This window comes from Ixodes scapularis, unplaced genomic scaffold (genome assembly GCF_016920785.2).
Source record: "Ixodes scapularis isolate PalLabHiFi unplaced genomic scaffold, ASM1692078v2 PGA_scaffold3__209_contigs__length_174095766, whole genome shotgun sequence".
Taxonomy (NCBI): domain Eukaryota; kingdom Metazoa; phylum Arthropoda; class Arachnida; order Ixodida; family Ixodidae; genus Ixodes; species Ixodes scapularis.
This window is the reverse complement of record NW_024609868.1, coordinates 119,149,927-119,173,331: the sequence shown is the minus strand read 5'-3', so window position 1 is coordinate 119,173,331 and position 23,405 is coordinate 119,149,927. Positions and strand designations below refer to the sequence as shown.

The following is a 23,405-nucleotide window of genomic DNA, read 5'->3' as shown; positions in this document are numbered from 1 at the left end:
GTGGCGTAAGCAGTGACTTTAAGTTCTTTGACGCCTGCGTCAAAGAACATAAAGTATCCGCAAAAACGTGAATAAAAAAGAAAGCACGCCCCCCCCCCCCCCCCCCCCTCCCTCCATGGGTCGGCTTCCCCAGATGAAACGACTCCGAATTCAGTACAAGGTTTCACGAGGTGGAGGACCGCCGAGACACCTCACAGAAACCTGGCCACTCCCAGCGTCAATGCCTGCTTGTTTCCACCTCTCCTTCCCCCTCCAAAAGACTTGTGTGCGATGCTGGAAGAGAAAGGGGGTCAGCACCTGGGCCACTGGAATCAGTGGTACTGAGTGTAAAAACGCCTCCGAGGAGAGGGGTCATAGACATTGGAGTGAAGATCGGAGGACAAGGCGGAAGAAGCAGACTGAAGCGACGTAGATGCAGCTGACAACCAACCGATGTGGTGGGATTTATCAACCTCCATAGACCGATACTGGAGCTGAAATAGAAAGAAACTATTTGGCGAGCTAGAAGCTGAAGAAATATTTCTTCTTTGAGTAGCTGAGACCCATCTATGTGATCTTGAAGAGTCGCCAACCTACGCAAAATGGTGTTGGGCCGTATGCAATCTGTACGACAGAAGTCCTGGGATCACATATGACTAGCAGAAGAAATATTTGTATCTCGGTAGCTGTGTGCATACTTTTTTTGTCGGTTGGACATATACTAAGAAAGAGGAACCAGCGTTTGGTCGCCTGTGTGCTGAATAACGTTAAGGTCCTGGCTGCTGCGAGAGAAGTACTCTTGATAAGTGATTTCAACAAACGTACACACGAACTGGACGGTTGGGAGGACGAGAATTGGCGTGATGCTGATGACCGAAGACCCTGGCTTGGAGATTATAAATCTCAGAAATGTATGTGAGTGTTAGTCCACTTGGAGTGCTCGCTAGAGTAAAGCATGTATCGACTACGTTTAGTCTCGCAGACCCTGGCTCAATATCTCGTTCACGTACATATTGATGAAGTTGATGCACATAGTGTAGGAAGTGCTCATAAACAACTGAAACTGCAATTCTCCAAGGCAACGTAGAAAACACCCAAGCGAAATCCCTTATGTACAAACCGTGCCAGGTTTTCGCCTCAGACAGCTATGGAGATAGTTGAGGATTTCGAGAACAGCAGCAGGAGAAAGAATGCTGCTGGGCACTTAGAATTCGTGGAAGAACTCAAGTGGCTATCAGACAACATTCAACGAGAGACCGTGGTGGGCGACGACAGAGAAAGTGGTGATGGAACGCAGAGGTACCAGCTACTATCAAGATGCGACAACAGTTGGATGGAGAAAACCAAATGATCCTAGGGGACCCAGTGACCAAGTTCCTATCAAATGGCGCAGGTACCAAGCGCAGAAGCAAACAACATAAAAACTCGTTCAAGAAAAAAAAATCTCAAGCTGACCTTGACACAATGCGATACATTAGTCCAAGCGGAAATGATGCAGCGAGAAAATTTTAGATTCATCTTGGAACACCTAACGGAGGAGATCAGAAACCGATCATCATTGACAAGAACACGGGACTACCTACAGAAGGACTAGATAACGCATTAAAGGTGACCTGGTAGATGTGCTTTCTCCCATTATCAGCGCCACTTCAAGATATCTTCCCCCAGAAAAGACAACTGCATTTCGGATGTCCTTAGGTACACTAGTGAAGCAATCAGCAAGGTGTCAGTGATACGCGCTCTGGCCCACCTCAAAAGCAGCACCGCATAGGGGTTGGACGACATTCCTGAAAGCATCTTCAAGGGACTACAGAAAGATTCAAGGGATCAACTTGGTGAAATTTTCACCAAAATTGCTTATGGAACCGAAGCTCTACCTGGAGATTGAAGGCGTGGCAAGGTTGTACTCGTTGCAAACAAGGGCAGTGACGGACGTCACCTTCGTAACTACAGACCGCTGACTGTGACCAGCACAGTATACAGAACTTTCGCACACGTCCTGAACGTGCGCATGACGGCACGAGTGGAAAAGTAGTTCTTGCTCACGTAACTTCAAGGAAGGTTTCGACGGAACCGCAGGTTGGAAGGTCACGTCTTTACTTTAACGCAAGCTATCGAGGTGGCCCTAAAAGAAAAAAAAGGAGTTTGATATGGTGTTTCCTGGACATCGCAAAAGCCTACGACAGCGTGCCACATGACTAGCTCCTCGGACAACTCAGAGTTCAACATACGACAAGAGTGGATCGTTCTCAATCACCCTCAGTACAAAGGCAACACGGTTAGTACACACCTGAATGGAGCCAACTCTGAGAAGATCCTGGTAACAACATGTATCCATCAGGGATGCCCATTATCTCCACTTTTGTACATATATGTAGCTCGGCTAGAGATGAAACTCATTCGGTGGGGGCTGGGATTTTGGTTGGTCTACCTAGAAGCAAAATTAAAATAAACTGGACACTACCGGGATTTCCATATGCAGATGGCATAGTGCTAAGGGCAGAATTAGTGAACAAAGTGCAGAGTTTATTACACATCTGCACAGAAGAAGAAGCGGGATTGGCTTGCAATTCAAGTCGGCAGCAGTAGTATTCGCAGGTTTACCAAACATAACACTCGGCGACCTTCGACTAGGTGAAGACAACATGTCAGTCTTCAGCGAGTACAAGTACTGGCGCATCATACTGTCAAACGCAGACGACTACCTGAAAGAGCACCACGCCCACCTTCGGCAATGAGCCATCCGAGGAGCCAGCATTCTCTGAAAACGAAGCCGCTGGAGTTACAATAGGTTCATTGTGTCTAGGTAGCTGTGGAAGGTGGTGGTGGTGCTTGGATTAACATTTGCTAACGCTGTGGTATAGGTCCTAGGAGATGTCCAAGACCGCATAAAGCGAAGGCAAAAAGAGGCTAGCCTCCACGTGCTTGGCTGTCATGGGGCAGTAACAAATGAAGCCGTGCAGGGTGAGCTGGGCTGGACTTTCTTTGAGGCTCGGGAAGCCAACAGTACAATTATGTTCGACGGACGGCTTCGACACATGGACATGTGCTGTTGGGCCTCTTGGTTGTTCCGATACACCCGCCTCACGGGGCTATAAACCCGCTGACAAACAGGCTTAAATCATCTCCAACGCAAATACGACTTTTTTTGCTGACCCCATAGAGTCATCGAAGGCACGGAAAAGGGACTCGGAGATCCGGCAGAAGGTCCGTGACCACGAGATTCAACAGTGGCTCCAGGTGGGACACACAAAGTCGACGCTGGATGTCTACGTGACACACAAGCAGACCATCGCCTCAGAGACTTGGCTTTACGATAATAGCCTTGGCAGCTTATTGTTCTTTGAGGCATAAGCCGGGGCCCTACGTACGCTCTCCTACAGACGGCACTTTGACGCAACTGAGATCGCGAGTCTGTGCCGGGCGTGTGGGGCCTACGATGAAGCAATAGCATATAATGTGCTTGAGTGTGCGGCTCAGGAGCCGACCCTTACAGATTTCAGTGGCCCCTGTTCCCAGAGCCCTCTGGCGTTCGCTCATGCTTTGGGCTTCGATGGGTGCACTCACGAACGCAATCAAGCCACCAATACAGGACGTGACGGACAAGCAAACAGCGCCCTAACGCACAATGAAACCGATCAAGTCCAAACTGGTCAGCTGTTGGGACCTCAAAACGACGCCTGGAGGACCGGTGGAGAAAAGTCGTTCTCATGGGAAACTAAGCTTCCAATGGACCCCCAGGCTTGGTGCACGAACACAGTTCGGGCCCGCCCGTTGCAAAAGGAATAGCCGTAACCTCATCATCACCATCGTCATCATTGCAAGTAGCTATGCTAGGTGGCGCTAGGTACCGCCAACCTATGGGCCACAAAAATATCTATTTGCCCACGCCCCCATTGCGGTTCGGGCACCTTTATTATGAATAAATATACATACATTACGCGTACCTTAAGCACCGGCTGAACACATACAAAAGCGCATACACATACACAGCACATACAAACATCAACAGAACAGCAGACTATACCCAATTAGTACTGCCGACCTCTGCGCTCACGCCTTTTATTCTCGTCGTTTTGAGCGCACGCATTTCTCGTTGAGCACCTACGCAATAAATATTATTTCCAGCATGTAGATTTTTTCTCAGTAAGGTCATACCTCCGAAACTATTTTGAACGGCTCAGGGGATGAATCTCTTAGTAAAAAGGATACGCTCATCCAGTAATTATATAAAATCCGATAAAACGAGCCGCTCCACTGTAGTTCCAAGCCGTGTGTTTCTTCCCCGCACAACACGTCGTTGCCAGTTTTTCTATCGTAGCACTTGTTTCTCTATTTGTGCTGTTCCCGTGTGGCTGCAATTGTTGTCTTGAATTAATCGCTGAAAAGGGTTAGTCAATCAGCTGGAAGCGATGGTTCACGGGCAGTGAATTCGCTTTGCGACCAACATGAATGCAGGCAAAGTGATGCCGTGTTGTGCCGACAAAACGCGAAGAAGAAAGAAGTCACGCGACTCTCTACCAACAGAAATGCGTGCCGCAGAGAAACGGCATCTCTTGAGCATCACGTGACCCTCGGTTGATGCCGTGCAAATAGCAACTCCCCCTGTTGCTTGTTCGAGGTTCGACTGTCTTACGCCCCGAATCTTCTATGCCGATTGTTCAAGAAGCCCACGCCTACATAAGGGGCTCCGCGTGGCGAGCCACAGTCAGTCTCGTCCCAGCGCTCAATCCTGCTGTCACACCACCATCGAGGACTGCGATGTTAATTTTTTTTTTATATTGGCCACAAGTTCGCCCTATCAAATGCAAAGTTTCTTTCAGTTATTCGTCGCCTCATCAATTGTCATTCGTAACAATATGGAGGACCGGTCTCGTCGTAACAGCGTTATATTTTATGATACTGCCGATATTCGGAAACGTGGAGTACGCTGAACAAAAAGGTAACAAACCTGCTGAGTAATGTCATTCTTCTGTGAACGAAACATATGGTATTGAACGCGCACAAAGACTAGGTTCTTTTTCTGCAAACGAAAATCGCCCCCACCATTGTTAATTTTTTTTAAACATATGATCTTATTTTATCTTGCAAAGCGAAATAAAAACGGTAGACGTGACCGTAGCGAAAGGCTTTTTTTTTGCCACTGGCCTTACTAGGAGGAAGCTAATTAAAGTTGGCAAGAAGCACTCTTAAACTGCGCCACAAAATGCTTTATTCAAATAATAACTGCTTTATGTACAATCAACATGAAAGTTGAATCTCTGCGTGAGCCTCATTTCAGAGTTCTGAAAACAATCATGCAATTTCATACAATTCAGGTGCTCCTTCTGAACTATCTTGCTCAGCTTGGGGATCTGAGAGGGGTGGTGGATAAACCGTTGTTCTTATTTAAACTTGGTTATCATATCAATTAACAACTCAGAAATATTTCAAGGAAGTGAACGTTTCAATGTTTACCGAAAAGACCGCGAGGAACGTTCTGTTGGGGAGCACTAATTGCAGCAGTGTCTAAACTTAATTCCTTAAGATATGTTATTCAGCGTCCCACGAGGCTGCCCGCCGGATGGCTACGTGGGCTAACTTTGGGTCCATCGCAAACCCCGCGGACGCCGATGAGGATGGCTGGACGCCCGTCACTCAACGCAGAAGGAAAGTACGTACCACGAACTACACCGTCATTCTACGGCCGAAACAACCGATCAGGATGGCGGCACTCTTCCCGGAGCTCTTCATAGACGCGGTCAGAAGCCAGGCGAACAAGGTTCGCGTAACGACCGGTTTCAAGGTTTGCGTGCTGCACAGGTCCAACACGATTGCCATAGACACCTCCAACCCCCAGCTAAGAGACCACCTCCTCCAGGTGGAATCTTTCCTATTCGGGGGCGAGACGCCAATTCTAGTGCAAACCTACGAGCCAGCTAGGCGAGAAAATGCCCGGGGCGTCATTCACGGCGTCGACGAATCGAACGCACAGACACTACAACGAATGATCACATGTCCTCCACACCGAGCTCTCTCGGCGCGACCCATGGGATTGTCTGGCTCCATTCTCATCACTTTCGATGGCCCGACTCTCCCCTCGCACGTGTTGTACGATATACTCGAGAAGAGAGTCTTCGAATACAAACCCAAAGTCGTAGTATGCTCACAGTGCCATGACATCGGCCACAAGCATGACATCTGCCCCAACCAGCACCGGCAACGATGCGAAAAGTGCGGCAGGAAGAAGCACGGCGATGACGAATGCAATGGCGAAACGCCAGAATGCAGGAGCTGCAAGGGATCTCACATTGCGACGGACTCATGTTGCCCGGCCGCGAGGAAGGCCACTCAGAACCTCAGATCCAAGCTCCAACCACCTGGAACACCACCCAAACATGAGCCCTCACGAAACACGCGACCCTCACGATCAAGGAGACGCAGGCGCCGCCACAAGAAATCGACCAACGCCGGCAATGGCAGCGCCAACACAGACGCACAACAGTTCGCGCCAAAAACACCGTCGCCGAACCAGGCCCCAGCCAGACGCCCTAAACGACCCATAGACACTAATTCCAAAGCAACCACTATCGCAACTGCACCAGCAGCAGGCCCGGCATCGACCGGTATCAGAAGATCGCCAGGCGGACAGCCCGGTGAACCTCGCACATCGGAGGCACGGAACAGATGGAGACGGACTTCCCGCCCCTGCCCACCCGCTCGGCTCCCCAGGCAGAACCCAACACCAACGCCTTAGTTGCTGCGATGCGCAAAAGCATTTGGCACAACAGGAAATTACCGACAACAGAGCCTACCACGCCAGCGCACCGCGAAGCGACGAGCTCGAAAACGCCGCGCCTGGACGAAGAGACGCTCAGCGTCATACGAGAAGAGGTCAGAAGAGCGCTAGCGGAGGCTTGGCCACGCTTCGCAGAAGGCCTCAAGAACCTCATTTCGGAGACGATTGCCTAATATTTCACACCAACCGTCGCACCGAAATAATGGAAAGTGGTCGACACGGCCGGTGGTCCCACCAATTGATGCACGGCCGCGGGCGATGCGTGGATCCTGCAATGGAACTGCCGCACGCTCGCAAACAAAAAAGCGAAACGGGTCCACCGACTACACACACAAGGCAAACCGCTCGCGATGCTGCTCCAAGAAGTTAACAGCACCGAGCTCGTCATCCCAGGATACGATACTTCCAACCCACAATCACGCATCGCTCACAAGGGCGGAAATCGGGCAGAAGAAACGCGCGCGGGCAGACGGCGATCTACATCGACAAGACCGTTCCACACCTTGAGGTGATTGACCTGAGCATATGGTGCAACGATCACCAGGAAGTAGTGGGCGTCCGCACCCGGTTCAGCAAACGCGCCCTGCTCCTTGTTTCGGTCTACGTCCGGCCAAGAAGGACGGGCAGAGCGCGCGAGAAATGGGATTGGATATATTACATTCGATCCACCCACTCCAGCGATATAATCGTTATCGCGGGAGATTTCAACGCGCGGCATCAGACATGGGGCTACGCCAAGAATCACTACAGGGGAGAGACCCTACGCGACGTGATGGCTCCCAACTACATGGAGCTGCTCAACGACCCTGATATTCCGACACGTTACGGACACGGACGCCAGGGGGACACAACCCCAGATTTCACGGGGGGGGGGGGGGGGGTCGCGTAACGCACGGACAGGTTGGGAAGTTTCCATGGACGCGATGGGCAGCGACCACTTCCCCATACTTGTCACGCTCAAAAACATACGAGGAATAAATAACCAGAAAATAAAAACTCAAATCACCAAGTGGGATGACTACCGAAAACTACGACAAGAATGGGAGGCCCTGGAAGGCAAAACACGGCCCTGCGACCTAGTCCAACGTCTGCGAGCAGCGAAGGCGCAAGCCACACGCACGGTAAACGTGGATCCGGACACCCCCAAGCCTGACTTACACTTGCTCAATTTGTGGGATACCCGCATCGAGGCGCTCACGCGATACCGAGAGCGGGGCAAGAAACCATGGTTGCGCAGGCGCCTTGACCAGGCGACGGAGGAGGCGCGCCAACACGCCCAGAACTTGGCACAAGAACATTGGCAGGAACTGTGCAACCAATTCAACGGACGGATGCACCTACCTCAAATATGGAACATGTTCAGGAGCTGGCAGGGCAAGTCAAAAAGACGAACGGCAGCACAGATGGTAGCTCTCCGACTCGACAAGAGTGAGGAGGAAATCGCCACGATGGCCGGAACAACGTTTTTCCCACAACCCAACGAGAAAAACGAGACTTGCTACGACCACGGAGACGAAGCGAGGACAGCAGCCCCGAACGATACGCCGTTCACTCTGGCCGAGCTACAGGCCGCGCTCGACAAGGCCAACGTTCGGAGCGCGCCCGGGCCGGACTGCGTGTCCTTCGCGGAACTTCGCAATCTACCCACGGAATTCAAGTCCAAACTCCTTGAGTGGATCATTGACGTATAAGAGACGGGCTCCGTCCCGGACGATTGGAAGGAATCCCTCGTGATCCCGATACCAAAACCGGGCAAACCGCCGATTTCCATTCAAAACTTGCGACCCATTTCCCTCACGAGCCATGTCTGCAAATTGGCGGAAAGAATGGTTCTCGCAAGAATCCTCTGGCAGCTCGAAACCGAGGACCGATTCCACCATTGCCAGACAGGCTTCCGACAAGGCCTGAGCACGCAAGATAATCTGCCTATGTTATATCGCGATGTTCTGGAACGACCATCGAAATCTCAGCCTCGAACGGTCGTCGCGGTCGACATCCAAACGGCGTTTGATTCCGTCCCGCACGCGGCGGTGATCGAGAGCGCGGGCCTAGCGGGCGTAGGCGGGCGAGCGCTCAACTTCATCCGCGGCTTTCTTCGTGATAGGCGGTTTAAAGTCAAGATCGGAGACAAGACAGGTCCCGAAAGTGCCAACCTTGTCGGCGTCGCGCAGGGGCGGTCTTGTCGCCGACTCTGTTTAACATGGTCATGGCACGAGTGCCCCCGCGCCTGTCCAAGATCCCTCAGCTACGTTTCGCCCTATATGCGGACGACATTTCCCTCTGGTCAGTGGCCGGCTCCGTGGGGGAGCAAGAACATACGCTTCAGCGAGGACTCGACGAGGTCCAAAGATTTTTGGAGTAGGTAGGCATGACCGCCTCCCCAGAGAAAACGGAATTTGTCGTCGTTCTCTCCGGCCCGCAGCGAGAAGCTGAGAAGACCAGAAACCTCTACACTTTGAACCTGGCCGGGAAGCCCATCAAGCGGAGCTCGACGATCCGTGTATGGATTTGGTGAAACGGTTGCTGATGTACGGCGGTACGAACATCGAATATAATTAATCGCCACACAAAGGCGCGCATTATTAGAAAGTGCTAGAGACTCTTTATCGACCAAGACGGCAAAGCCGACACGTGGATGGCCCGCGTGAAGAAGGAAGGTCGGCAGATCCTGCACCTCATTCGCCGAGTGACCAGAAAAAGATGGGGAACCGGCGAGAAAGAAACTCGGCAGCTCGTCCAGTCTCTCTTCTCATCGAGAATCTTCTACGGTTACAACTACCATCACGTCACTACAAAACAACAGGAGGAGCTGGAAAAGTTAAACCGCGAAGCGATACGAATCGTAACGGGCCTCCCAAAGTACACCTGGACTGCGGACCTCTATGCCCACGGCGGGCTGAACAAGCTGGCCGACGTGGCCGAGCAACTCTTGTCTGCACAAAGAACTCGGCTACTGAGCACACGTGCTGGGCAGAGGATTCTCGCAGAGCTGGGAGACCTCCCGCAACCGGCACCGCCAAACCCCCCGGTGCAGGAGCCGCCATGGGAACGACAAATCAATCTCACAGACGATGCACCGCTCCCAAGTCACATGGGCCCCGATCATCCCGAGAGGAGATCCCGTTTCGCGGCAGTGCACGAGAATCTTGTCAAAAACAGAGATGGAACGAAACACGTCTGCACCTACACCGACGCGGCCGCAGAACAGCCGTCACCGGAAGAACCCGGAAGCCCTCTCCGAAAGTCAATAGCCTGAGTTGACACAACCACCCTCGAAGTGGATGCGTGCGCGCTGCCCCCGGGTGTGGGCGTGAAGGGGGCCGAACTTGAAGCCATTCTACGAGCAGCGATACACGCAGAGGAACGTCACTCCGTCGGAACAAAGGTGACTGACATCACTATCTACACGAACTCCAGGGAGGCATATTCGGAGTGCCGCAACGCAATCAAGAGTCAGAGCGAACGGGTGCGAAATATTCACGACGTCGCGAAACGCCTACTGCATGACGGGAACGTCACACTACGAGTCGACTGGGTCCCGGCACACGCGGATATCCGGGCGAACGAATGGGTTCACAGCGAGGCACGAGCAGCACTGCGCAGATCAACCGTGTCGGACACAACCAACAACACAAAAGAGCCCAGACACGCCCCAGCGCCGAGTGAAACTGGCCCGCCGGACGACTTAGCAGACTCCGCGGAATCAGCGGCAATCGCCAAGAAGGAACGTAAAGCCACCCTCCTCCGACTGAGACAAGACGCCGCGAACCGTCACAACCGAGAGATCCCACCGATGCCTCCAGACCTGAACCGCAGGGCACAGGTCACCATAAGGCAGATTATTACCAACACCGCCCTCACGCCGGCCCTCAGGCACAAGATGTTCGGCGATGATCCCAACAAAGGCAAGTGCCGCGCCAGCGCTGTGCCGGCGACCACCTCGCACCTGGTCTGGGAGTGCCCAACCTATGGCGCAGCCCGGGAACGCATTCTGTCGGAGTTACCGGCAGAACACCGACCCACCAGCTACATCGACTGGATTCTACCCCAGGACACGTCGCTCGGGACTGTTCAACTCCTGTGGAAGCACCTCGGCCTCTTCGTCCACGCAGACGGAGGGCCTGGAGCCCTGCTTCTACACGGCCCGCCAAGGAAAGAAATCCCCCGTGTCTCTCCCCCGCCGCTGCTGAGGCCGTAGGACAAGAGCAGCCTCGAAAAGGCCCAATAAAGACGTTTACAAACGAGATATGTTATTGAAATCATATTGGTAGGTCTTTCTATTAGACACAGAAAGTTTGTGCTAAGTTGTTGCTACCGTCACCCTACACGATCAAGTACATGTCTAAAACGACTTTATGATGCTATCAACCTTGCTCGTGTTCGTTGACTAAACTTACCAATTTTTCTTCTGGGCGACCTTATTTTCCAAGCGTCATCTGCTCTGATTCTAGCCGTGTATCAAAATCTCCTTCGAATAGAACCAGTTTTATATATGTGCTCTGTTTTCAACCTTTCACACCTTGTAAAAATGCCAGCCAGGACAATGTCCTCTTCAGCGAAGGTGCTCGACCTGATATCAAGTGATACACCTGATTTAATTTCCGATATTTTATATTTCCCAGTTCTTAGTGATCACTCGTTGCTTCACTTTTCCTTTGTAACTTCTGTGTGTCGTGATAGAAAACAAGTAAAACAAATTCGAGATTACAAAATAGCTAACTATACCGCGATCGATAATAGTCTATGTTGGTGTTTAGACGATATTTTATTAAATTGTTTTGAGTGTTCTCTTTAGGCACTTTGGGATTTAATTAAAGAGCAAGGCGATTTCATTGATTAATGACTACATCCCACTGCGTTCTATCCTATAAAACACTCAATCACCGTGGTAGACTCGTCGACTTCTAAGGCTCTCGAAGAGAAGGAAACGTTTGTTCAGAAACGCGAAGCGCATTTACAGGGAAGAATACTGGGAACATTATAACCTCGCAGCCAGTGAATACAAAAACGTAGTTGGAGAAGCTAAATATTACTTTTAGAACGAGTGCCTCCCATCTGTGCTAGCTAATAACACCAAACAGTTTTGAAATGTAATGGATCGCCGTGACGAACGTTCACTCTGGCTTAAAAATGAATTGGGCGACACCATTCCCGACACTTTGTGACCGACAGTTTGATGACACGTTTTCTAGTGTATCTACTGGTGATTTTACTGAATTTTTTATAATTTATTTAATATGACTTATTTCTCAAAAATCCTAAAATAATCAGGCCGGCTGGCGTTTTAAAAACTATTGATTCATCTAACAAATCTTCGTCGTCCGGAATTGATAACATTAATTCAAAGTTTCGAATACCAAAGAATACTCTTCCATCATTTAGTCTAAACTATTTGAGCATTTTATTTCTTTAGGTTAACTTACAGATAACTGGAAAACTGTGAAAGCGATTCCACTTCACAAACGGAAATAAACACGATCCTTTTCACTTTAGATCAATTTAACTCACACGTATTCGTTGTAAAACTATAGAGCATACGATTTATTATAATCTAGTTAAATTGCTTGAGGTCGACTTCTTCAACATTAAACCGCACGGTTTTCATAAATACTTTTTGTGCGAAACGCATCTTTTAAGATTAACAAATGATTTTTATCAAATGCTTGATTGTGGTTCACAGATTGACAGTATTTTTGTAGACTTGTCCAAGGCGTTTGACAAGGTGTCTCACAAACTCCTTTTCAAAAGGGCGGTGCAACGGTTTTTGTACTTTGCGTATGCGTAAATACCACTTAGAATTAATCTCTGACGTTTATAGCCTAAAAAAACACGCGTTAGTTTTTCTTCTCGTGCAATGGTAGTCAAAAACAATATATATATATAAAAAAAATCGAGCAGCGTTTTTTTTTGTTTTTTTTTAACTTGCAGCCAGAAAAAAAAAAAAAAAGCGGCCACGTGATTTCGAGCCCATTATATCCAGGGTGTCACAAAAAAAATGTACACTGTCTTTTTTAACGCAAAAATAAACTAGGCACCGCCGAACGCTCATTCTCCACCCAAAGGTAGCGCTAGAGGTCACAACCAGATGCCAAAGTTTCATCCCGATCCGATAACTTAAACAAAAGTTATAAGTGATTTTCTGAAAATTTCAAAGGGAAAATAGAGGCCGACGAAGTTTTCAAACACAAGGGGCTCTATGGCACCAGAAACCGAAAACAGGCAAAAATGGGCTCCATTTTCCCATTGAACTTTTCAGAAAATCACTTACAACTTTTGATTAAGTTATGGGATCGGGCTGAAACTTCGACATCTGGTTGTGACCGCTAGCTCTACCTTTTGGCGGAGAATGAGCGTTCGGCGATGCCTAGTTTACTTTTCGCGGTAAAAAAGACCGTGTAAATTTTCTTTTGTGACACCCTGTAGGGTGCCCCAAGTCACAAGGCTCGATCTAAAGTGGACCGTAAAAATCGACGCTTGCACGCAGCAATTTAAATCTTTCGAGGTGAATTTCACAGGACGGTTTTTTCTTGTAAAATTAGAAAGCGTAGCTCTCTTTCTGTAAAATATATTGCCAAGACACTTTGCCAGGGTAAATGACGGAGGGCAACGCAGACGACTAGGTCGAGTTGCGGGGCGCGTTTGGCGCGCGTATTGATAGATGGCGTCGGGAGCAGCGTTGGGAGGTGCAGCTACGGTGCCTGGAACCAGGGGGGGGAAGGTGCCGCCGCTTCCAATGCACCCTCCTCAGAATTTACGGCGCTCCGTGGGGGCCGCCATGTTAAAACTTGATACCAGTGTTGCTGCATCTGTAGGTCATCTTTAAGCTAGAGCTGACAGAGAAAATCTGGCCACGGCGCAACGCCGATGTACGCTGGAAGCTAGAGCCGGTTTGCTTTCGTTGTTTTTGTTTGGTCGGAGAAAATCTAGCAACAACGCACGTTTCAACATGGCGCCGGTATTGCTTCGGCAGCTTCGGTTTGACCACGTTTGACGCGGTTTTCGAGCACATGTAGCGAAGACATGACCGGAGAAGTGCCCTTGATGGTCCCGGAAGACGGAAAGTATCATTCGTAATCGTCGTGTGCGCTTTGAAAGCGAAGGGAGTCACAGGGTCCACGAGTGCGCAACCACAAGCCAAGGTTCACGACAGCGCTCCGTTGACTTCGGCGATCTCGTTCTGTTTGGTGCAACACGGCGATGCGGCAAAGAGTTGAAACGTTCGTGGTGTGTGGTGCGGTGCTTGGAGGTAGGAACCTGCACTAACACGAAGCGCAAATTGGTTATTGTGGGGTTGAAATTCAGCGGTTTCAGTCCCGTCGTCGTCAGCTGATCCCGTCCAGCTGGTCCGGGAGGACGCAGTGAGCGTTTTTAAAAGTAAATCTTCCTTCGTTCCGTTTCAAAATGTGGAAGATTCTCGACGCATACCGTGAGTAAAAAGCTGCGGGCGTTTTCAACAAAATTACGTCGTTAAATTTAATTGAACAATGGACTCCGGATTGTTGTCCTAGACGTGCCGATTTATGCTTCGTGTTGTTGGCGTTTGCACAGCGACGCACACTGCCCGAGTAGATGATTCGGTCCTGCAAACGACCGGTCATACAGAATTTCAGGGAAACTTAAGTCACCACCGATATTTTCTCGTAAATCTCGTGTGAGTTTGTTGCGCTCGTCATGTGGTGTGAATAAATTAGGGCAAGATTTTCTACCTGCCCGCGGATGCATGAACTGAGACCATTTTTTACGTAGTGAACGTAGCGTTTTTCCTTTATTTTGGAAAGAGGTGTTGGGGAATTTATTATGGTACAATCACTTGAGAGTTCAGAAATTGGAGAGAGCGAGCATGCTTTCCCAACTTTGTCTCTTTTCTCTCTGGCATTGCCCCTAGTTTCAAGTTGCAGTTTCAGTAGACATGCCTACTAGCAGGTACAAACTGCTCTAAAGCAGGTAAAAGACTGCTAAGTCGGGGCGGTGCGAACTCCGTGTTTCGCGCTTTTCGCAAGGTGACTGGGTAAGTGCTTTTGCGAGGTATGCGGAATACACAAACGATTTTGTTACGCCCGTCGGTTGCGTCTCTCCAGCAAAACGAATAAGATGATCTACAAAAGCGCAATCACAAGCCAATATTTACGATAACAGTGCATTTGATTCGGTGGTCCGTGTAGTTGTATTTTACCCTGCTTTCTGCAACACCGTGTCATGGCGAAGAGCTGGAACGTTCACGGATTGTGCTGGGCTACCGGTTGACCCAAAAGCGGATGCAGAACTCCGTTTTTTTTTTCTTTGGGGGGGGGGGGGGGGGGGGGAGGGAGGGAAAATCTAAAGCAAGATAGACAGGACTCGGGTTGCGCCTTTTGTTTTTACCGCCGCAGAACCACAATGCACCGACGGCCCCTAGATGTGCGCCGCTGCGCCGACTTTTGGTTCTAAGCCGTGCTTTGAAACCGCCGCCGCGGACTTCAGTCTCGGTTGAAGCGACGGAGTGGTTCTCCAAGTTCAGGGTACAAGTGTGCCTGCTAGGGTGCGGCCTACCCTATTTCGAACCCTCGTCCTCGAGTACCGAGCCTCCTACCACCTGGCAGGCCGGTAGTTGGTGTTATTTCGGGGGATCCACCCATGTCAAATCGCCCTCCGAGAAGGGGGCAGGGGGGGGGGGGGGGGGGGCGGGCGGCGGCCGTCCCCTGTCGCCCCCCTCTTGGGTCCGCCGCTGGGTTGACACCATAGGTTGACACAGAGTATAAAAGGCTCTGGGTTGACAGAAGCCCGCGTCGCCCGCATCGGCACTGAGTGCACTTGGGCAGTTGATGCTCAAGCCTTTCATCCGCGGTTTGCCGCCAGCTTATCCGGCTGCTCGACGGCGAGGAAGCGGCGAAAGTTACCTCTGAAGTAAATGTAAATCCTTGTTCATACAGTTATCCGGTGTCAAAGTGTGGAAGGTGTCCAACGTGTATTGAGGGCGGGAACTACGAGCGTTTTGCCTTGCTTTCGTAACCGAAACCAGAACAGCGAGATAACTGCCTTGCGTACTCCAAAATGATGGAAGCAATAAGTCGTCAAAAACCCGTTTCTAGGGTTTCAAACCAAGTAAACAAGACAAATATAATTTAACTTCGTTGTCTGTATGCAGGAGGACTTATGTAACACAACAATACATTCTCGTTCCAAAACGAAAAAGAAAGTAAAACTCAGTCCGCCGTATTTGGCAGCAACTTCTCCGCTGCAAAACCTATGCTGGCAACGTAAGCGGTTTTAATATGGCAGCCTCCGCTTTGCGCCGCGTTCCCTTTCCCTCCTTCCCCCCCCTGCCTGGAACGCGTCTCCGACTGGTGTGTTTACCGGATCCAAAAAAGTGGTCCCTCGATTTCCGCCTGATGACGTCATAGAAGTGTCATGCTGTCGCCGGTCGCGATCCTGGCGGCGTCCCAATAGCTGTGGCGTATATGGCAGACGCCTGTTCTGTTGTAGGTCGCTCTCCAATGCGGCAGTCCACGGAAGCTAACGCAGCCGGAAGTTGGGACGCCTGGAACGCCGTGACAACAGCGACACTCGCGTTCGCCTGTGGTTTTCGCCAGAATTTCTACGGCCAACCGCCAGGATCGCGACATGCAACAGCATGACACTTCGACTTCTGTGACGTCATTTGTTGCCACTTAGGGACCGCTTTTGATGTATGGGCAGTTCAGGACAATAAACACACCAGTCGGAGACGCGCTCCAGGCACCATAGTGCAGCCGACCTGCGAAAGAAAGCAGACGACACGCAGACGAAATCCGTTGGCAGCAGAAGCGCCTTCGTTATGCAGACGCGTTTTTTTTTTAACGTGCTGCTTTTATTGTTCGCATTTATTTTTTATGCAAAGGCATATCACAAAAAGATTATGTTAATTTCAATGAACTATGGTGGTCGCGAGCCGTCTTGAGAACGAGGTAGCGCCATTTATCAATACGAGCGCCAAGCGCGCCCCACCACTCAACTTGGTCGTCTGCGTCGCCGCCCGCCGTTGACTCTGGCAAGTTTCTTGTCCTTATTTTTTACAGAAAGGAAGCTACGCTTTCTAATTTTCCAAAAAAAAGAAAAAAAAATCGACCTGTGAAATACATCTTTGCCGAAAAGTTTAGATTGCCACATGCAGGTGTCAACTTTTACGGTTCATTTAAGATCGCGATCCTGGCGGTTGGTCGTAGAAATGCTGACTTAGGACACCCTATATACAGCCAATGTTTATTATAGCCAGGCGCAGGGGTAGGCTAAGCGCAGGACACGCATTAAGTTCCACACATTGTTAAGGTGGGGGTATTGACGTCATTGCAGCGATCGGACACGAGCCACTATGCGAATGCTTCTGGAGCTATTGATTATCCCGAGCCAAAATCAAGTGCTCACGTAATACTCGGGTCCAGTCTACGAGCCGCATTCAAATATCGTAACGAAGCTACGGTGCTTAGAAAGGGAGGTGTCAAAATCGGCACGCGAGAGGAGAAACGGCCGGTCAGGATACAGCGGTGGCGCTGCAATCGACATGAGATGCGTCGTTCTCTCGCGTCCGCTGCGATTCGGCTGCTTTCTTGCTCACAGAGTAAGTGTCCCGTGCAATATGCATTCCTTAAAATTCCTTTGAAAGTTATGTTGATTTTGGACTTGTTTCATGTAAGACAAGAATAAACCTGCCGCTGCTTTTGTCGTCGTCGTCGTCGTCGTCGGGAACGGCGAAGAGGGAGGCTTTCTTCTCTCTCTCTCTCGCAGATATGTACCCCGTGGTGCATCGGGGAGCAAATCAGTATGCAGACATGTACAAATTACTCAAAAAAGGTAGTTAAGTTAAGTTACTGAGTATCGACGCCAAAAGTAATTGGAGTAGAGTAGAAATTACGCATTTGTAATAGTAATTGAGTAAACTACTAACTACTCTAAAAAGTAGCGAGTTACTTTGAAATTACATTCGAAGTTACTTTTTTATATTTTTGTGGTAGCAAAATGAACAGCAGTTTTGATCAATGAAAAGCCCTGCGAGCCTAAAATAAATGCAGTCTATTTAGGGCTTGCGTTTTCGCCAAAATAGTTTATTCGCTCGCAGAAGCAATTGACTTTCAAAGTTATTGATAGGAAAGTTTTTCCCGTTTCCTTCTAAAGACGTCCCCAGCCAAGCTAAATAGACGTTCCACCGACGGGCTGGATGGAACGGCAGCGTTGAATTTGAGAAACAGTCTGTGCAGGGTCGGGTAAGCGAGTGTCGGCATCTTAGGTGTCCATGAAGAAACGTGTGAGGTTTGCCTCGGTAAGAGGGTCTTTTATAACAAACTTTCCTCCTTTTTTATATTTTCTTCGTCAAGTTGAGATTGTTATGACTGGCCCCTCTTTATTCCGACATCGCTCTGAGAGTACGCTGAGCGAGTGCACCAGACCGTCAAGGGTTCAAGTCTCGCGCCACGACGATGAGATCATCCGGACGACTGCGCGTCCCGTTGTAGTGCTAGTTCCACGCTACTGCAGAAAAAAAAATTGTTTTGGTTTAACAGAAGATGAACCGAAGTATACTTCGCCGCTGACGCCAGGTCCAACAAAAGGATCTCTCAAGGGTAACTCGCAATACTCGCCGCCGACTACAATATTCTGACGTGCCTGACATGCCTGACAATTAAGTAAATCGTTTTTAACAAAGAGGAGGTCTCCCAGGCATGGATGGTCGGAAGGACGCAAAGGATTACGTGAACAAGCATCGTCGCTCGTATACAGTTGCAGCTGGAAGCGGGAACGCGCTACCATGAACAGATCATCCGTACCAGGGCTTGTGAGCGGGGGAGTCCGGCTTTGCAAAGGCGTATGCGCTGACGACAAGGCGACCATGGGAACAGGCGCCCAGCTGCGAGGTCATTCCATTGGCCCTCCCGTGGAACCTACCGCTTGAGTCAGAACTCACTAAAGACAGACAACACGAAAACAACAACTCTCGGGTCCCCGTCTTTTATGGTTGCAGCTGGAAACGCGGCGCCTGCGTGCATTACCGGATTAGGTCAATACCTGACCAAGGTTTGTTAAGCATCTCTTCCTGTGTTCGTGTGTGCCGGTGTTATGTTTTGGCTGCTCGTCGCCACCTTGGCCCAAGGACGCCTCCCCGAACAAGAGGGCCGCTTGTTCGGGGAGGCGTCCTTGCCGGCGTCTTATTCATTTCTGCGCTCAAACTTTCGTGATGGGCAAAATTAGGACTATATAATTTCGAAAGTAGTTAGTAATTTGAGTAAAAGTTACCTGAAAAAAGTAGTTAAGTTAAACTACTAATTACCCAAATCAAGTTGTAATTGAAAGTTACCAAGTTACTCGAAAAAGTAGTTAAACTACAGTAGTTTGAGTAGAGTAGTTGAACTACGTCCAAGTCTGTCAGTATGTTAGCCGTTTTGCCATCGCGGTAGTCTGAACGCATGGGGCAATCTTTCCGGGGAGAGCACCACAAACGAGCGCTTTTGGCGACGCGAATGGGCCTTTCCGAGTGCGGAATCTGCAATTGGCATCTGAGAGTCGATGAGCGCGCCACCTACTGTCGTCATGATGCACTAGCGCGCTGCCACACGAGGATCAAGTTGCGCGATGCTGACACACCTCCCCCTTCTAGCCACTATAACTGGGGGACGATGTCAACGTTACTAAATTTGCTCAGTTGCGGAACTGCCCAAAGACGCTGCTTGCTCGAGACATCGACGCCGGTAAATTTTTCTTTTATGTTTGTTTCAAAAAACATTTTTCCACAACCCAGTCCTGAAATTGAAATATCTACTGGAGTCATTCTACATATCATCAGGCAGCGATCACCCACACAAAGTCGGGATTCCGCAGTGCAGCACTAATACCTACTTTGAATCACTCATCTCTTACGTCTGCTGACTGGAATCATCGTACCACATCATGTTCCTTAATCATGTTGATATTAAAAATGCTGTAGCTGGGCTACTGGGACCTGTTTTATGAGTTTTATGTTCATTATACATTTTGTAAACCTATCCCCCTCTGTACAGTATTCAGGCCTCGAGGAAGGAAAGAAAAAAAAAGTATGTAGTACATCTTAAGATTAGGTTGCTGCAAATTTTTATAGATATTTAGAAATACAAATGGCACCCTGTTTTTTCGGCCTTTTCCTAATCGCATGGTTTCGAGCCACTGGTTGTGTCGAGACTTCGATAAATTACCCGAGTCCGATTTGTTTCTTTCAGACTTCCAGATGGCTTTCAATCGTCTGGCGCGCAAAATTATGGAAGAAGAGCGGCCCCTGCTACTCAAAGATGTGACCGAGGAGTGCACCAAGTGGTGGGCCGAGCAAGAAGCCGGCGGCTCACCCCTTGATGGCAAGGTGTTCGTGGTGCGCGCCCACAAGCCTCGATCGGAAGCCGGTAGCGTCGTGAAGTAACCGGGCTTCCCGGTTACTTCAAGAAAACGACAAGAACACATTAGAATATTAAATATACAGATATTGGGTAGAATGGGCAAGCCACATACCGGGATAAATTCGAAGATAGCATATTACGGCGAATTACGCACTGACATTCTATATTGGAGGATCGTAGAAATTGTTAGCATCAACACGAAACAGACTAGACCATGTCGGCATAAAATACTATGGAATATATTCTATAAACTGCTAGAAAATTATTCAATACTCTCAAAAACTGGGACCTCTTGCGGAAGCCGGTTTCTTTCTTCAATGGTGATCGAAAAAAATCATATAATGCTTGTAACGTTGTTAACCTTTTTTTCCCGTGATCGGAAATAATTTATATTTAAATTTATAGATCTCATACAGCGTAAGTTCAGTGATAAGTCGTGGGGTTGCCATCGTTGCTTCCACTAAGGAAAATTGTTGTCTGAGAATAAAGTTCGCGATGCCACTGAGGGAATACTTGGCTAATCATTGGAACACACGTGAGCTGACTTGTGCCTATAGATGTACGAATGCCTTTTCCATAGTGCCCGCACAAAATGAACGTTCTCAATGAAATATAAACGAGAGTTCAAAAGAAAACGGTGTGGAATCCTGTGTCTCATACGGGCACCGGACACTTCATCGAACGTCATTTCGTCGAACGCCGTTTCATCGAATAAGTGGACATTTCATCGAATGCCGATTCATCGAACGCCGTTTTATTGAATTTCCCGTTACTGAATTTTGGAGTAATACATTACTTTTTATAGAATGTGCTATCGCTTTTGAAATAGTTTTTACACCGCTCTAAATTCACCTGAAATAGAATTATTATCCGGACACTTTTTAGTCTGCTAAACGCTTGCTACTGAATCATAGAAGGTAGTTATCATTTCAAAACTTGAGTGGATACGTGACTTATTCTTTTCTGGCGAAGTAGGCGGCTGATCTGCTGCTCTGCTCCGCTGTCCTCGCGCGACGCAGCCGAGGCTGGTTGCGCTATTTTTCCACGGGGTGCGGTGCCGTGGGGGCCGAGGTGCGCTCCGATTGCAAACTGAAACTTAAAAACCCATCGAATTTGTGTTTTTCAGAGAGCCGTAAAATGCTTCGCGCGGCTTCTATCGTTCTGCGATTTGTTCATTTAGTGTTTTTCGATGACGCTGAGCAATTTTCTAATTGAAACCATGCCCTTAAGCACAATATTCAAACAGTTAATTACGCAAAAATAATTAACGATCTTAATATCCCGGACTTTAATAATTTTCCCAAATAGGCCCCTGGCCCAGGACCAAAACGACACGAGGCTTTTTGTGCTGCGAAGCGTAGTTTTCGCAATATCGAATTTGTCCACATTTCGTGAGACACCCTGTATACGCCCTTGAACGGGCGTGCGTTCATCACTGCACCTGATGATCACAGCTTTAAAAAGTCGTCAGTGTTCCCGTTTCTTATTGGCCACATTAACACAGGTAGTTACTTACTAAAAAAAGAATAGAAGATGACAAAAAGGTTTCTTCTTTTTATATATGTATACGTTTAGAAATTATAATAAATATTAAAACACTGCTATCCTCCCGACGATAAAAAGAAAAATATTTTTTACATGTAGAATTTCTACCGCTCAGGTAGGCGACGTTCGATGAAACGGCTTCGATGAAATGGCGTTCGATGAAATGGCGTCCGATAAAACTGCGTTCGATGAAACGGCTTCGATGAAACGGTGTTCGATAAAACGGCGTTCGAGGAAATGTCTGGACCCAGTCTCATACATAAATTCTACCACAAAACAAGAGTCCACGTGACACCCTTCTTTTACCCCCAGACAGGATTTCATCACACAAAATGAGCACGTGTTCGCCTAACCAAGTGTGGGAATGCGCAGAAACCGGATGCACGTGAGGTATCTGGAAACAGAAGGAGCACAGTAGAGATAAAAAATTAAGAAAAGAGACTGCTATGGTTCGGCTGTTAGTACCGGACATTATTTTTGAAAATACAGTTTGAAAGTACAGTTTGTTCGTTTTCTCGGTGGAGAGGGCATCGTTTTCTTGTGATTTTGTCGGAGATTGTAGAGTTATCTTTGTGAATCGGCATAAAGGCCGTCCATACTACCAGATTGTGTATTGGGGGGTTTGGCGTTTTGACTGTTTAGAGGTTGTCCATTTGTGTTGGTAGTGGCTGATTGGAGGGTTTGGCGTTTGAAGTGGTTAGATGTTGCCCCTTTGTGTTGGTGGTGGCTGATTGTGGGCTATATTAGGGGGCGGACTAAATAAAACTTGTAGCTGAGTTTGAGACGTCGTCCTGTCTTTTTCTGTTCCTTCGACTTATATGTTCATTTCTGCCCCAGTCTCAGGTTTATTCAACATGGTTAACGTTCACCAGCTCGCCTGCATGCACCCTTACTATTATTATCACAGTTTTATTGTCTAGCAATTGCACGTAGAGTATTGTCTTTACTGAACTTAACATTTCCCATGTCGATGTATTAACAAATAAAAGTAACGGATGTATGGGGCTAAAGAGCACCGTGATGCAGGTTAACGCCAGGTTCTGTGTTCATAAAAAATTGTTTGGTATTATAATAAAAAAAAGCTTGTTGGCTTTCTTTTGTATTGTTATAATTTGTTTTATTAGTATTTTGTAATTTTTTGTATAAATACAAAATATACGAGAATAAATTGAATGTCGCAAAGTGGTCTCCCAAGTTGTAAAATAAGTTACTTCAATGTAACCTCCGGATTGTGACTTCTAATCTCACCGATTTATGCAAACTGTATATGATGAAGAAGTCTAATTGACTTACATAATGCAAGTTTGTTAATAATGATGTGCAAAAACTTGTCCCGATTATTCTGATAAACCCAGATCGTGTCGCGCGTGCGCTACGCCTGCGTTACTAATTCTTATGGTTGGTTATGAGGGCCCTCGGTAGTTTTCGATGCGTCGCACACAACATTGTTCTCCTTGGGTTCATCAGAATTATTGAGACAATTTTAAATGTATTCAGGGCACGGCATTTTTTCGAAGAATGCTTTAATGAGAAGATTTTATGGGGCCTGCTTCTTTCGGGGGCGGTTGTAACCCCTAGAGGTTTTAGCACTGTTGGAGGGCGAGGAGCTACTTGTGGAATATGAAGCAATAGCGAGGGGAGGAGGGTTACCACACCCACTATGGTAGCTTTTGGCTGATTAGCGAAGTTGTGACGTTATACGCCTGCTGCGATACCCGTTGATGCGTTATGAT

At 48.5% G+C, this 23,405-nt stretch overlaps 1 protein-coding gene across 1 annotated transcript in view; it reads left to right on the top strand.

The window, feature by feature from the left end:
• Positions 1-21,293, top strand: part of LOC8052842 (juvenile hormone acid O-methyltransferase) — a 30,235-nt gene extending 8,942 nt beyond the window's left edge. The window contains exon 3 of the mRNA XM_002434114.3: positions 19,957-21,293. Coding sequence (XP_002434159.3) covers positions 19,957-20,150 — 194 coding nt within the window. The 3' untranslated portion in view covers positions 20,151-21,293. The remainder of the gene's footprint in view (positions 1-19,956) is intronic.
• Positions 21,294-23,405: the final 2,112 nt, after the last annotated feature.